The 15598-nt window shown below is 38.1% G+C and overlaps 1 protein-coding gene across 1 annotated transcript; it reads right to left on the bottom strand.

Moving 5' to 3' along the window:
- Window positions 1–12564: 12564 nt before the first annotated feature.
- LOC127658888 (frizzled-7-A-like) lies at window positions 12565–15337 on the bottom strand. The gene has a single exon (XM_052148431.1). The coding sequence runs from the start codon at window positions 14878–14880 to the stop codon at window positions 13219–13221; it is 1662 nt and encodes a 553-aa protein (XP_052004391.1). The 5' UTR covers window positions 14881–15337; the 3' UTR covers window positions 12565–13218.
- Window positions 15338–15598: the final 261 nt, after the last annotated feature.

Below are 15598 nucleotides of genomic sequence, written 5' to 3'. Positions count from 1 at the left end.
ACTTTACCCAGAATTATCTGGAAAATTAACATGGTCTCATGACAACTTGTAATATTTGGTGAGATAGCTGAATCATAAGATATCACAACATGAAAACTTTTACTCCCATAGAAAGAGAACAATCAATCAACAAACAGAATTTAAAAAAAAAAAAAATCAATACAATACAGGCATCACACATTGTACGAGCCAACTCGTATGATTTCTTACAAATCGGCCATCTTAAACTGTTATTAGGACTTGTCGTGAGACTGAGTTGGAATTGGCTTAATGTGAGACATTCAAAATCACTTTCTTATACATATGCCTATAAAACTAATTTCGAATTGTGTTTTGAGATTCTGGCAAGATCACTAGATTCCAAACTCATTGGTAATGCTTGTGCAGTAAGTCGAGTCTAAATCTTGGCTCTGTTCTTATGTTTATTAGTTGCTTGACCAGCTTTCAATGCTGCATTGCTATTGACTTTCAACAAGATGACTCATTTTGAGTTTTGCACTTGAATGAGGATCCCAGGTGTCCTTACAATAATTTTTTTCAGTAAGGTACAATGGGGTTAAAGGTACCCTGGGGTAAAAGGCACTTTTGATTTTATTTTTCCCAAAATACTAAACGACATCAAAAACTACCACAGGACTTAAACACCTGCACTGCATAATATTCCTTTTCCATAAAATCATTGTGTGTAATGTCTAAAGTTTGAATTTGAGGTAATTTATTTATTTAATACAACATTTTAAATGTTGTAAATTTATGTAGCTAATGAAAACCCTGGAAATCTTCACATTTATTTTGAGACTAAATACTTTTGTCATTTTCAAATTTGATGAAGGTGAATTATAAGTGTGTGTGTGTGTGTGTGTGTGTGTGTGTATATATATATATATATATATACACACACACACACATAAAGGTGCTCCATCGATATTCAATAAAAATAAATATATTTCTTGAACTTTGTGACCAGAAAAATTTATAATTTTCTTTAACTTGTGCCTTTAGCCTCGTTGTACCTTAATATTAGGTTTTGTTTTTAGAAAATGTTTGAAAAGTTACTCAACGCCTTTTTTTCTATTAGTGCTTCAGCTGTATAGCACTGGGCATAAAGGTTAATATTGAAAATTATCAAATGCAAAAAATGAATTGCAATGATGGATTGCTAAGCTTGCTCATGTTACCTCATATAGGTCATTGAATTTCTGTCAGCAAATAGTTTGAGCACTTTGTACAGTATGTGAATCAGCATACACATTGTGTTGATCCTGATTAAAAACGACACATAAAATTACCTGTGAATCCAGTGAAAGGATCCTGTTCTCTTTGGGCCGGCACTTCTGTACGTATCATATCACCACTGTCCTCAACAGTGGTCCCAAGCATGTCATCTAAGACACAATAAAAATGAATTGGGTAAAGACGACAAGCGATTAAGAGAATGGTGCCATAATGAACAAATAGAACTGTTCAGTTCCTAAAACCCAAAAGAGAATTGCCATTTTCGAGACATGGGTTCCAATGGGGTTTTTAGAATTGCGTTTTTTTTTTATTATTAATGGGTCTGTGGTTAATATTATTTAGAAAAAATGTCCGGTTTTATTCTATAACATAAATTACATACAATCTTACTTAAAACAAGTTGCTACATATGGATACATTTTTTGTAAGAAGACATCAGCTGTATTCCTTACATAGCATGTTGTTAGCAATGTACAAAACACACAAACGGTTTCAAAGTTTATGTTTGAGGTATGATTGAGTGCAATTCATAATATAAATGTTATGTAAGGACCTTCTTGTACAGGTAATAATGTACAATAAGGTTAAATTCTTTAAGACCAGTTAATGCAATAGTTATCATGAACAAACAATGAACAATAGTTTTACAGCATTTATTAATCCTTGTTAATGTTAATTAATTTCTACATATATGAATATGTAGATATCTTTTACATTAGAAGTTGTGTACATTCACATTAGGTAATGCATTTTTAACTAACACGAACAATAGAATTTTTAATTAGCATTAACCAAATGTAATAAATGGCGTAAAAATTACTCTTCATTTTTAGTGAACTATTGTATAGTTTTGGCATTTTACTAAAACTCATTGAAAGATCTTGAGGGAACCCATGATGACTTAGCCTTCTAGGTTTCCCTACAAATGATGTCATGTCTGAACAGCTTCATTGATTATGCTATTAATTGGTAATAGTGCGCAATATGATATTGCTTACCATCTGGCTGAAGAGTCTTTGTATGTTTATTTTGGAGGAATAAAGACCCGCACTTTCCTGTGCATGCCTCTCTCCGAGTGGTTATCACGCAAAGTTCCCACTTTGATGTAGGGAAGATGTACATGTAGTTCTTGTTGCACTGAATTCTCAAAGCTCCCCACATCTTTCATTTCGGGTTTATTCTTTAAGACAATTCCCAAAGAATTACTTCATTTATTTGCTTTTAAAGCTGGTGTGCCATATTTTTCATGTTAAAATCATTTCTGCATTCTCCGCTTATACGCAGAGACAATTAAAGTTAAGCCAATTATTAATTTCTATGAAAACAGTATGCACAGTGTCTCTGTGGTGCTATAAAACATGGCTTTAATTGTTTCAGCATCCCGACAATGCAACATTGGCTTAACCAGTGATGAACTTTGGGGGGACTATTTGTTTGGCTGACCAATAGTAGAAAGGGGAGTGTTTCACATGTGTTTCACATGTTTGAAAAGTGAAATCTGTTTGGTGGTGCATGAAATTACACACTACTGCATAAAGTCATTTTACAAAGGTATAGTGGATTTACAAGAGGTTTTACGAAGAGTTTACTGTTATGTTTGTTCGCTAAACACATTACAGACAATTAAAAGCTCTAATGTTGTTGAATCTTTCTCTCTGAAGCATAATAATAGTCTGCTTTGAGTATTTTTATTGCCAAATACAGATTTCTTACCATTGTTAAAGTGCTGTCAGAGCCTATGTTGACCAGTCTCTGGTCAATGGGAGGTAGGTGGAAGATGGTGAAGCTGGGATCTGTTTCATCTTCAAAATGTCTCACTAGAGCAAACACCATTTACAAAATATATATCATACCAGGATTTAACACTAGTTCCAGATTTTTAACTTTCAGTGCTGACTCTCAAAGGATATGGTATAGTTCTTCTCTTGGTCAACAGGTTCAGCTATTTAATTATTGTAGCTCAACTGGTAGAGCATGGCGCTTACAATGTCAAGGTTATGTAATGTTCTGGAATAAATAGTCTTACTGTGGCAGAATCCCTCCATGTATCCACCATAGTTGACCCGCAAGTGTCGGCTGCGTTCCAAAGAGGAGTCTGCATACACTGACTTCAGAGTGCATGTTTCTCCTACACCATTTCCACTCTCCATCAGACTACATTTCCCATGACCATTTAGATCCTTGGTATGGTCAATCAAATGTGGGACGGCTGTGGCTCAGTTGGTAAAGCGGGTTGGCCACTATTCACCGGATTGGTGGTTCGAATCGCGGCCCACATGACTCCACATGTCCTTGGGCAAGACACTGACACACTGAACCACAAGTTGCAAGGTGTATGAATGGGTGAATGTGTCACAGTGTAAAGTGCTTTGAATACTGTTAAGGTTAAAAAGGTGCTATATAAGTGCAGACCATTTACCATTTGGGAGAATCTGTTGTGTTCCCAAAGTAAAGTAAGGAAAATCTATGTTATGGCATCTTAGTTTGGGAAAAGCTAACACTGAAACTTTAACTGCAGCAAGTGTCTATCATTTTTGAAAGTTTGATCAAAATCATATGTATAGTACATTACCTTAGCATATCTATTTCCGGTACTTTATTCTAAAGCTTCAAAAATCTAATTCTTCACATAAACAGCAGTATATTGCATCAGAGACAAAGATCAGCAAAGAAAATTAAATCAGACATAGTTAAATTCAGATGTTTACTTTTAAGTAGACCTTTCCAAATATCTGATCCACGGAAAAGCTTCAGTGCCAATTACAAGGTTAGAGACTAAGAGCGGGATTATTAGGTCACTGTTGGGAAAGAAAAGACCTGGGTAGATGGAACTAAGAGAAAAATGGAGACATTGTTCAGAGAGGCATGATTTTTGGACTCACTGTTTGATCTTCAGTCATATCTGCAGGGTTGGCTTGAGCAGGCACTGTCTCAGGGATCGGATTCATCTGAGCTCTATATGTGTCAACTCCTACAGTATCTGTAGACTCTGTCTTTTCTTCTCCTTTGGCTTCTGATGGTCTTTCTGATCTTCCGTTTTAACGGTCATGTGTTCATTTAGAATCAAGGTCCTTATAGAATTAAGTATGTTAAAAGAAACTCCTTACAAAAGAAGCTAATGTTAAATCTTGGATGTAAAACAAATTGCTTTAAACTGTACAGTTGGAATGGTTTACATTTTAGAAAAATTACTTTTGGCCATCGTACAAGTTAAAATCCAGACATAATGATTTCATTCCTAACATGAATAGAGTGCATTCAGAGGCAAATATTTGATATGCTTACCTTATAGACATAAACATTTACTATCTGAATGGACCCTGCTCTACCTTAACTGAACACTGGCTCAACAAAATAAAAGCTGATAAACAATTTGCACAGTGCACAGGATGTTGCTGATTTAAACAAAGATTGTCTTTGAATAGCCAACATTAATCTGATCGTAAGTGTCATTTGTGTTAGATTTTGTTAACTGTACCTTGTGCCAGATGAGCAGCTTTCTCCTGGCTTTGTATATGCACCAAACCCTCGGTTATGGGTGGTGGAGGGCCCAGGGAGGCCCTGTTGGGCTGAGGGGAACAGAGGAACCTTGGCTGGTATCTGACCTGTCCACCAATCTCTACTGAAACAGAACGATGTATATGATTATATAATAGATATTAGGTGAAACAAAAAATCAAGTAAAGAGCACCTGTGTTTGATATTCACATCTTCATGATTTCTCAAGCTTCTCCAAACATGGAAATGTTCCACATTATATATCTCTGCCTGTCTCTTTTGGAACCACTGAAACATTATATTCACTTATTTACGAAGTGATTTGTCTTTAGCAGTATAATGGAGTTCTCTCCACATGGCCCCCTCTTTGTATTAAATGTCAGCAGAGAATGAAAAGTGAATGCAGAGCTGTAATCGTGCTGGAATTCATTTGGATGCAATACCTTGAAATACTTTCAAAAGAATATAAAAGATAACAAAAATGTTTTGATCTCCCGGGTTGAACATTTAACAATAATAAAGTGAAACCAGGTGCCAGACTTTCAGAGTTCAACACAGGCATCATCACCATTTACCTTAGAAAACCTACAATAGCAATTCTCTGTTCACATAACATAGTTTTTTTGTTTGTTTAACATACAAACAGTATTTGTCCTAGATTATCTCTGTTTATGAAATCATCATTAAATGTTATTTTGTGGTTGTGTGTTGTTATGTCTATAATTATGAGCATTATGTATTTGAATTCAGTAGTGAGGAAGACTGGGCTGCCCTAGAAAGCCAAAACTTAGTGAGAAAGTTATTTTTTGATTGTCCAGTCTATTGATATTTATTTTTATTTTTTTCTATTGTTCAGTCAAATGTGGATTATCAAATGTATTTATAAAATTATAAAAAATCATAAAAAATGTAATCATCAACACATGTACTTTCCGCATGCAGCCCCATTTTTCTAAACATGCGGATGGTACGCATCTGTGCGTGCCGTGTACACATCCGCCTGGCGTTGACTGTACTAAAAGGGCATCACAAAGCAGTAACAGTGGACATGCAGCATACATTTGGCTGAGCATTTAACCATGTGAGAGCAAAGTATACCCTAAAGGTGCTGTCACACTAGACTTTGGGCTCCATTCACTCCCATTTAAACGCATCCGAACACAGGAGACGGCAGCTTAAGAGACCCAATTATAGTAATAACTGTTTAGTTACTGCAATTTACCTTTGCTGGACAGTATGGGGGACTTTTTTAAGTCCTCTGTCCCTGGAGCACACCTGTGCTGTTTATATTCTGCTGTAGTTAGAACGTGACAGATCGGGCCTACACACAGGCCACCCACACCGAAGAACCATCTCCCTGGAATCCCTCCAAATCCCTGTCCAAACCCTCATCTCTATGAGGTAAACACACTGATTACTGCATTCAGCTCTCATCACCTGGATTCTTCCCCTTCCCCATTTTGGTCACATACTGCAGCAATCTTTAAGTATCATTGAAGTTCCGTCTTTTCTCTGCTTGTTAACATGGATTTATGTTTGGATGATGGAAGCTGGTCTCGAGCATTGAAAAAGGAAGCCACCATAGAGTTTCCTTTTCTCATTCAAAATGCAAACCTGATTTGTTCATGGATTCCTTTTGATCTCCTTCCGCATCAACAGATTATTTTTTGTGGCGCAGAAAGAGGACAGATTAATGTACACATAATGAAGCAATAGTCGAGGGCTGTGGCACATTAACAGATTGTGGTAGACAGGAACTGGATAGATTATGGACTGTGTGCTTATATACAATCCCTCAGGACACCTTTATTAAGATTTGCAGCTCACATCTCAAGGAGGTCAAACAGCACATTATTGCTAAATTGCAAGTTTGATTGACCTGGAATGTGTGGAAATTGGAGACACCTTCAGGACTGACCACATATGTGTGATGCATACTGACGGCAACCTTATCTACCCAGCCCAGGTGCAGCTAAACCGCTCAGTATAGCCTGAGTGAAAGATTATTGAGTGAAATGTAAAATTAATATACCACACTTCACCGACTTGCCTTTGGGATGGGGTTACCTCTCAGGCCAGGAGAGTTGCGGTACTGCAATCAGGGCTGGTAAACTAATACTGCTGCCAAGTCTATCACCCTGATCTGAACCTGACTTTCAATGTATGGTGGGCAGTAAAATCTGGTAGATTTACTGTGGCCTGGCCTGTCTCTCAAGTTTATGTCCCACCTCTCTTGCTCTACAGCAATCAGGAGGCAACTTCAGGCAGGTCTGCACAATGGTTCATTTGTGGTAGTAGATCTGGGCCCCCTAACTGAAGAAATTGGACAGATAAGTAACTGTTTCATGCAGTATGCGCCAATGTACATGTGTGTTAACTGATATATTAATCAGATGACTGTTCTATTCAGCATTTAATGTTATTTAAAGTTGACTAATAAATCTTTATATGCAGAACTGTAAATCTGAGTAACATTTCCGATTTCTTATTGATTTACTTGTCTCTTGCAACGTTGCCATTCTGTATAATCATTTGATGACTGCAAACCAAATGATTATACAGCCATACTGAGTAACAGCAGTGAACAGCATATACTTATTTTTTGTACCCCGTAATTAAACATTGTTATTGCAATTAAATGTATTAGTGTGTGTGTTCACACTGTAATATAAACTGTTGCCTTTATACAGGGATGGGCAGTATTTCAGATATATGTATTTGAAATACAAAACACTATTTTGTACTTTGTATTTTAAAGTCTTTGAAAAAATACAATTTAATTTGAACTGAAATACATTAAAGTTTGGTATTTGTGTATTTCAAAATACATCAAATACTTTGTGCCAGTCAACCTCTTTGTTAGGCAAATGATTTCCTGTATCAACTAGTTAAGGCATGCCCCCCAACCCCAACTTTCATGCACGCGAGCTGCAGATGTCAGAGAAAACGGCTCCATCTAGCATTGCGTGAGCTAATTTTCTGCATCCTTGCAAGGAAATATAGAGTACTGTTGCATTTCATTGAACTCTGATGTCGGATGTTCCTTCTCTACATCTCCAATCTCCAACCATATAGGCATTCCATTGAGAGATGATTGGAAGATGATGTGCAAGGAAACAAAACTGTAATGCTCCTGTTAGCTTAGCAGCTGTTCGACTGTCATCAGAGATGTTTCAATTGATAAACAATACTGCAATGCTATAATTTGTGCTGCAGGTGTATGGTTGTCAAAAGAGTTTACTATATCATGTTTTATACAACCGTTTCTGCAGACGATTGTTAAACATGTTTTAATATCATGTAATGATATTACTTAATAAAAGTGAATGTTTATCACTTACTTTGTATATCTCCCCTGGTGCCGACATGTGTGAAATCACACACCTGCATCACGAAATCGGATGCTGCTTTCAAGTGCAAGTTCAAGTGGAAGCTCGTACCTCCAAGTCGGGCATTCGTTACAAAGACATATCACACATTCAAGTGGGAAACAAAATACGGAAGAAGCCAAACCTAAAGAAATACACAATGAACAATGGCAAAGGCCCTTTTTCTGTTGTACCGGTGAATAAACCTGCATCACTTATTAACGACACATATGATTTATTAATGCATGGTATCTAACATACTATTAATTAATTTGCTTAAAACAAACAGTGAAGTGTGAGTTATTAGTTGACTGTCATATATAACAAATTAATATTATTGAAATAAATTACAAAAGTTGAAATAATTTTGCAAAATCATTTAATTTTCATCATCTTTTATGTTGACACGGCGCTTCCAATGTCCCAACTCGGAAACTCAAATACAATTTTTAGAATTCCGAGTTTCTCACTCATTAATATGACTTTGCAGGGTCGTTCATGTGCTCAGAACTCATAATTATGATATTTCTGACTCCACTTGAAGAGCACAAGTGTTGAAACTTTCTGCATGAGTTTCCCAGTTGGAATTCCTACTTGAAGTGGTGTTCCGTTGCACTTTTCCAAGTAGGAAGTTGGAAAATCAGACTTTCCGAGTTGAATGGAATGCAGCATAATATAAGGTGAGGATGTGATGGTCGATTCTACTTGTTGCAAAAAACATAATAATTGTTGGCAACTGTTATTTAATTTCCATTAATATATTAAGGTAGCTTTGATACTTCTCGCCAGCCAATACTATGCGTGTCAACAGTGAGGAAATGAAAACTAGTCAGCAGCCAGCTAGTGAGCTAGTCTAAATATCACAAGTGAGTTCTCTAGCTTTCATTAGCTAGATTGCTAGCTAGCAAGCTAAAATGGAACAAGATTCAGATTTGCCTTCAGTTAACATGAAGGAATAAAAGAGCACTGGCAAGGGGAAAATGGCATTAGCACAAGCACTGGACATTAGCGCTAGCAAGGCAGTCTTGCTATCTAATCGGTTGTTGGTGTTAGCAAATGCTTGTGTATTTACTATCTAGTCAAGTGTGTTAAGCATTACTCCTTGCTCAGGGTTTGAAATTAACACCCACCAAATGCAGTTAACTCCATCACCCTCACTAGCCACCTTATTGGGTGGCGGGTTTTTCCTGCATTGAAATTTCTATAAAATTCAGGAAACTTGCATAATTCAGTTGGGCTTTACATGATATCACTTATGTGACCCATATATTCTAATATTTAAATTTCTATATGGAGAAAGTCAAACCTCTCAAACTGATAGGCAGCCCCTACATTATCAACAGCACTGACAAGGTAAATAGTAGACAAATATATATATATATATATATATATATATATATATATATATATATATATATATATATATATTTATTGCAGTCACACTAATTGGTAACATGTACAGATTCATATAATTGCAAATGTCACTGTTAAACAATATATAACAAAGTTACATTTAACAACGGGATTAAAACTTCCATAAATTATGGACAAATTATTGACCTGTTCTATCCTACTCCTGTTCTAACTGTCCGTGCTTGCCTTCAGATATCCTAAAGGTGTCTTAAATCATTAGGCTTGTGTCCTGCAAAACTAATATCATCCTTGTTCAAATAATGTCTAAACAAATTCATGCAGTTAGTCTCCAAATAACTTAATCGCTTTTTGCAATGGGATTTGGCTAGTGAAAATACTGAGTGTCTAGGGACCAAGGAAAGTATTAGCCACAGTGGCTGGTGAGGCAAAAAGTTAATTTCAAACCCTGTCCTTGCTAGAAAGCAAGACAAGTACTAGTGTTGTGTGGTTTACCAGTACTAATAAAATATATTGTGATACCAAAACAATTAAACGGTTCGATATCATTTGTTGCTAATTTTGGAACCATATTACAGTATGCTGTCATTAGCAAAGTTATATGAAGTGTGACAGTTTTGAGATTAAATCAATGACAATTTGAAAATACAATTAAAACCATCTGGATATGGCCAAGTGTGATCATTAAACAGCAGAAGGATGTAATTTAATTAAATAATATACAGTCACATGCGCTGCACACTACAGAATGAACAAGAGGTGCCACTCTTTTCTGAATTTTTTTTCTACACCCCTTTCCTTAGAGCACCACTCCACAACCCACTTCACTTTGCTGAGATTTGCTGTTTCTAGACTCTCCACAGATCCTCAGTCAGAGCGCTGTTTTTGTGTTGCCTAGTTTGCAGCCAAGAAATTACCCCCTCTTTGGCAAACAAGCATTTCTAGCTTGGCCATACCCATCCCAAAATACAAACAAAAGGAAGATGATTCTTCATAACTTCAATAAATAACTTGGATTGGGTTTTCAGTAAAATCAGCTATACAAGCCTCAACTCCCCTGCAATTCCTTTCAGAAGCTCTGGATGGCACACCCCTAATTGGTGTTTTTGACAGTCCACACAAAATAGACTCATCCTTAATTCACACAAACCACTGCATAAATTCAAATGATTGTTCAAGTGAGGAGCTACAACTAAAAGACATGCAGGATGCCCTTAAGGTGACTTAATTTTTTACCTACAACAATGTGACAGTTTTGGCCATAAAAAAAAAACACTAATATATATATATATATATGCCTTCTATAACATAGTGAATAGTTCTATTACTGTGAGATCATACTTTCTGACAGTGAACAGAACCAGTGTCAGGCCACCTTCTGGGCTTATTAGGCTGATGGGGACAAAATGTTAGGGTATCTAACATTGACCTGCCTATACCCTTTCTAAACTTTCTGGTCCATATACTGACAATACTGACCAGAATAAACATGCAAAAAAAAAAAAAAACAATTCACCTAAGATGCACTTATCTGTATACCAAAAAAATATGTGTCCAAAACCTGCATACATCCTTCCTATTTTCCGCAATTAAAGTGAGAAAACAATGTGCTCTTTTGTTAAAACTGTCCCCACGCTCCCTTATAGTACTCTTGTAACATTAGCCTGGGACAGTCATTAATTAATGTGCTAAATAAGGCAATAGACCTAACTTAAATGAAGTACACCGACACATTTTATACTCTGATTGTTTTCAAAATGTTATAATGCTTCCATTTGTGTATATTCTGACACGTCAGCTGGAATTCTTCTCTTGATTTTCCTAATCCTGATAGGAGGCTTAATTTTGTATTTTTACTTAATCCACTCAATAAAATGATTTCTATCTATCTATCTATCTATCTATCTATCTGTCTGTCTGTCTGTCTGTCTGTCTTGTGTCTTGCTTTATTATCTAAACTTTCTGACTGAATAAACGTGATCTTGTATCCTGGCATATAAAAACATTCATTTTAAGTAGACAAATCAATAAGTCCAACGAGCAAAGTTTCCTTTCATGATCATCCTCAAAAAAGGAGTAAGAATTATTTTTTTTTGCATGCAAAATCATTATATATCATTGTGGACTACGTCCATCAAATTTCCCACAGAGAGAGGATGCTAATGTAAATGTGCAATACTGATAATGACAGTTCAAACTTGCATGAGAAGGGAAGTATTCACATTGTAACTACTCCATTACAACTATACTCTGTCAACCCTACTGTGATCTTGATTACATACTGTAGCTTTTACTGTAAGCATTCAAGGGTTTCCTACAAGATTGTGACGTGTTACAGAACATGACTCATGACCATTCACATCCAATCAAATAGGACCTAGTTTTCGTGATTCCTTTTCAATATGCATATTGTATAGTCAATTCTTAAAAAGCAGTCACAAGAAAAACAATAGTAAACATTACAGTTTTACAGCATTACAAAAAGTTTTGTACATTACAGTTGTTGATTTTCTGCGGACAAAAGAAACAACGCATCTTTTGTTTGTGAAACGTTTTTGTTTTGTTGTATTTTGCAGAAAAATCAAACTGATGATTTCAGTATAGGCAATATATCAATCACCTAAGGGTGGCGCTAAAGCATTGGTCTTGAACTTTTTTTCTAGTTTCTGTGATAAAGACAATGTTTTATCATATAATGTTTTATTAGTTTAATAGCACCGCGGTCCAAATTATCATAATCTCATACATAATCAGCATAATCTCATGTTTGCCTCCCAATATTTCTTTGGTATTTTCGATCATCACTCATCGAATTTGCCACAAGTCTCTCAAAACATATTAGAAAATATAACAAAGCACTTAATCTTATTTGGAGCTTACTATTCAAAGAAGTCATTTTAAGGTCTGTATCACTAACTGACAGGCCTAAAAACATGAAATGTAACACGTGTTTGTGGTGCCTTTTATTCAAAATGTCTTAGAAACAAAGAATGCCAGGAAAGAAGCATTCAATACAAGCCAGACCAACAATTAATGTCAACTGAATTAAACCAGTGAGGCAGTTCATTAAAAATCTAATCATTTTATTCAGCAAAACTGTACAGATACAAAGGTCTCTTACGAAATGTTAAAAATCATTTTAAAAACAGCAAGGTTATTTTCATAAATACATATACTCTTTGAAAAAAGGTGATTATTTACACGTTACGTCATTTAAAGGGAGCTTGCACATTAATTCACAGCTGTACACATGCATAAAACGATCCCAATCCATCAATTTCAAGGTCCATTTATGCCAAAGACGTATGCATGATTGTCAACGGAGGGCTGGGAAAGTCATACAAGTCCCTAGAGTTAAAACATGGGATGGTACATATATAAGGCAAATTACGTCCAAATCTCATGGATACAGAACCGTGAACATGATGCAAAATGTGCCAGAGCATTAAGCACTGCATTAAATGTATACGTCTACAGACATCACATCTGCAAATTACATTTTGTTACACAAAAAATATAGTCAAATGTCTTTTTTTCCCATATACATATGAGCAAAACCGATGGTGCAAACAGACTCTGACAGATAACATTGTTTATGATGTGGCCCGGTGGTCCGTCTTCACTGTGGAAACACTTTTAGGCGCACTGTTTGTCCATAGAGTTCAGTCGACATGTAAAAGTTCATCTCGCACTAAAGTTGTACACAAAGTATATCTGGACGACATGGTCGATCGTGTCTAATTTTTCATACCGTTGTCTCCCCTTGATTACTATTACTGAGCCTTTTATAAAACCTGCGCCAAGACTGCAGGGTCTTCCCTGACCATATCCAAAATCCAGAGGTGATTCCCACGATCATGGTCATCAGATACTTTATCATGAAGACGGTGAAGTCCGGAGACATGGGGGCAAAGTTATTGACAGGGCAAGGGACAGCAAAGCGCTTACACGTTTGCATGTGCCAGGTTTTCTCCCACTGCTCTCGGAAAGCCTGCTCGTAGAAATAACAGGCGATTACAATCGTCGCCGGTACCGTGTAGAGCACGCTAAACACGCCGATGCGCACCATCAGCTTCTCCAGCTTCTCCGTCTTGGTGCCGTCGTGCTTCATGATGGTTCTGATGCGGAAAAGTGACACGAACCCGGCCAGGAGAAAAGAGGTGCCGATGAAGAGGTAGACGAAGAGGGGCGCTAGAACGAACCCGCGCAGGGAGTCCACGTTGTAGATGCCAACGTAGCATACACCGGTGAGGAGGTCACCGTCCACTTGTCCCATGGCGAGAATGGTAATGGTCTTAACTGCTGGCACAGCCCAAGCAGCGAGGTGGAAGTACTGAGAGTTGGCCTCGATAGCTTCGTGACCCCACTTCATTCCCGCAGAGAGGAACCATGTGAGGGACAGAATGACCCACCAAATTGAGCTTGCCATGCCGAAGAAATAGAGGATCATGAAGAGAATAGTGCATCCCTCTTTCTTCGTGCCCTGGGCCACAGTCTTGTAGCCATCATCATTAAACTTGTCAATGCAAACTACTTTGTCTTCAAAGAAAAATCCTGCCGTGTAGGCGACGGCCACCATGAAATAGCAGCCCGAGAGGAAGATGATGGGCCTCTCTGGGTAGCGAAACCGCCTCATGTCCACCAAGTATGTGAGCACAGTGAAAAGGGTACTAACACAACACAAAATGGACCAAATGCCCACCCAAAGCCGGCCGAATTTGACCTCCTCCTCTCGGAAATACATCAATCCGTTGGGTTTAGTGAGCTCGCATGGCGCACCACAGTCTTTTTCGCCCATGAAGTGGTACTTGAGATAAGTGGGCACTTTCAGCTGCAGTGGGCATGTGAATTGCTGGCTGGGTCTGACCACGTTTGGCCCTAACGTGATCAGTTCGGGTACGTAGGGCGTCGGGTCAGATGTCGGGCTTCCAGAGTCCGACGTGTTCTGGCCCACGCAGATCTCTCCAGCGCCGTGAACGGGGAAATTCTCGCAGCGGAGTCTCTCGGGCCACTGGAAGCCGAACTTGTTCATGAGGGCCTCGCAGCCCTGTCTCGCCCGCTCACACAGGGACCGACACGGCGGAATGGCTTGCTCGAGCACCGTGCACACCGGCGCGTACATGGAGCAGAGGAAGAACTTCAGGTCCATCGAGCACTGGACTTTGACGAGAGGGTAGAACTGGTGCACTTCCAGTCCGGCGTCCTCCTGGTTGGTGTGACCCAAAAGGTTCGGCATAATGGTTTGATTGTAAGCAATGTCCGTACACAGAGGGATCGATATGGGCTGGCAGAAGCCGTGCTCGGGAATGGAAATGCCCTTCTCTCCGTGATACTGGCCGCAGGACGGCTGCAAGGCCAGGCAAAAAAACACGATAAAATATTTTGTAATCCCACAAAAGTTATGCATTTTGAGGAAAGCCGACAAATACTCGATAAGAAAAGAAAAATAAAAGGTGCGACTTCAGCGCTAGAAAAGTTTATTTGTGAAAATGCTGCCGTTGCCTTTTCGTCAACACCACGACACTCGTGGTCCGAAAGCAATCATGTTAGGCAAATGAGCCGATTTCGGAAGAAAACTCGTGACGAAATGTCCATGGAAAAGTCAAAAGTTAACGGAAAAAAAGAGACCGCAGAGCCACAAATACATCCAAACTAAATCCAAATGGAGCTCGTGTTTTTTCCCTTCAGGGTTCGCGAGAGAATCTGTTCACCGTTAAAGTTTTCCGTCCGGCTCCGGTGTTCACAAAATCCCGAGTGTAAGTGTGTATATCTAATGAATTTAGAGACGTATCTGTCGGATATCTCCTGTCTGCTGAATAGACGCGCTACTTCAACTTCTCACTGACTGGAAGCTTTAAGCGCAAGCGAGGCGCACATACTATAATGTGCTGTCGGTTTTAACACACCCCTCATTCATATTCACTGCCCCTCGATGCAGGGCGCCTTGAAACCAATAGCGATTTAGACCAATCACGGGTTTTGTTTTCCTTTGCGTCTTGCATTTGATTGGTCGTTTTTGGAAGGGTCTCAGCTATCAAGAAACTTTCCTTCGGAAAATGAAAAAAATCTGTAGGCTGTTTTCGTAAAGCAGGCAAAACGTTGCAAAACCATACTCATTTCTTATT

Source organism: Xyrauchen texanus, chromosome 18 (genome assembly GCF_025860055.1).
Source record: "Xyrauchen texanus isolate HMW12.3.18 chromosome 18, RBS_HiC_50CHRs, whole genome shotgun sequence".
Lineage (NCBI taxonomy): Eukaryota > Metazoa > Chordata > Actinopteri > Cypriniformes > Catostomidae > Xyrauchen > Xyrauchen texanus.
This window is presented reverse-complemented; position numbering and strand designations above follow the sequence as displayed.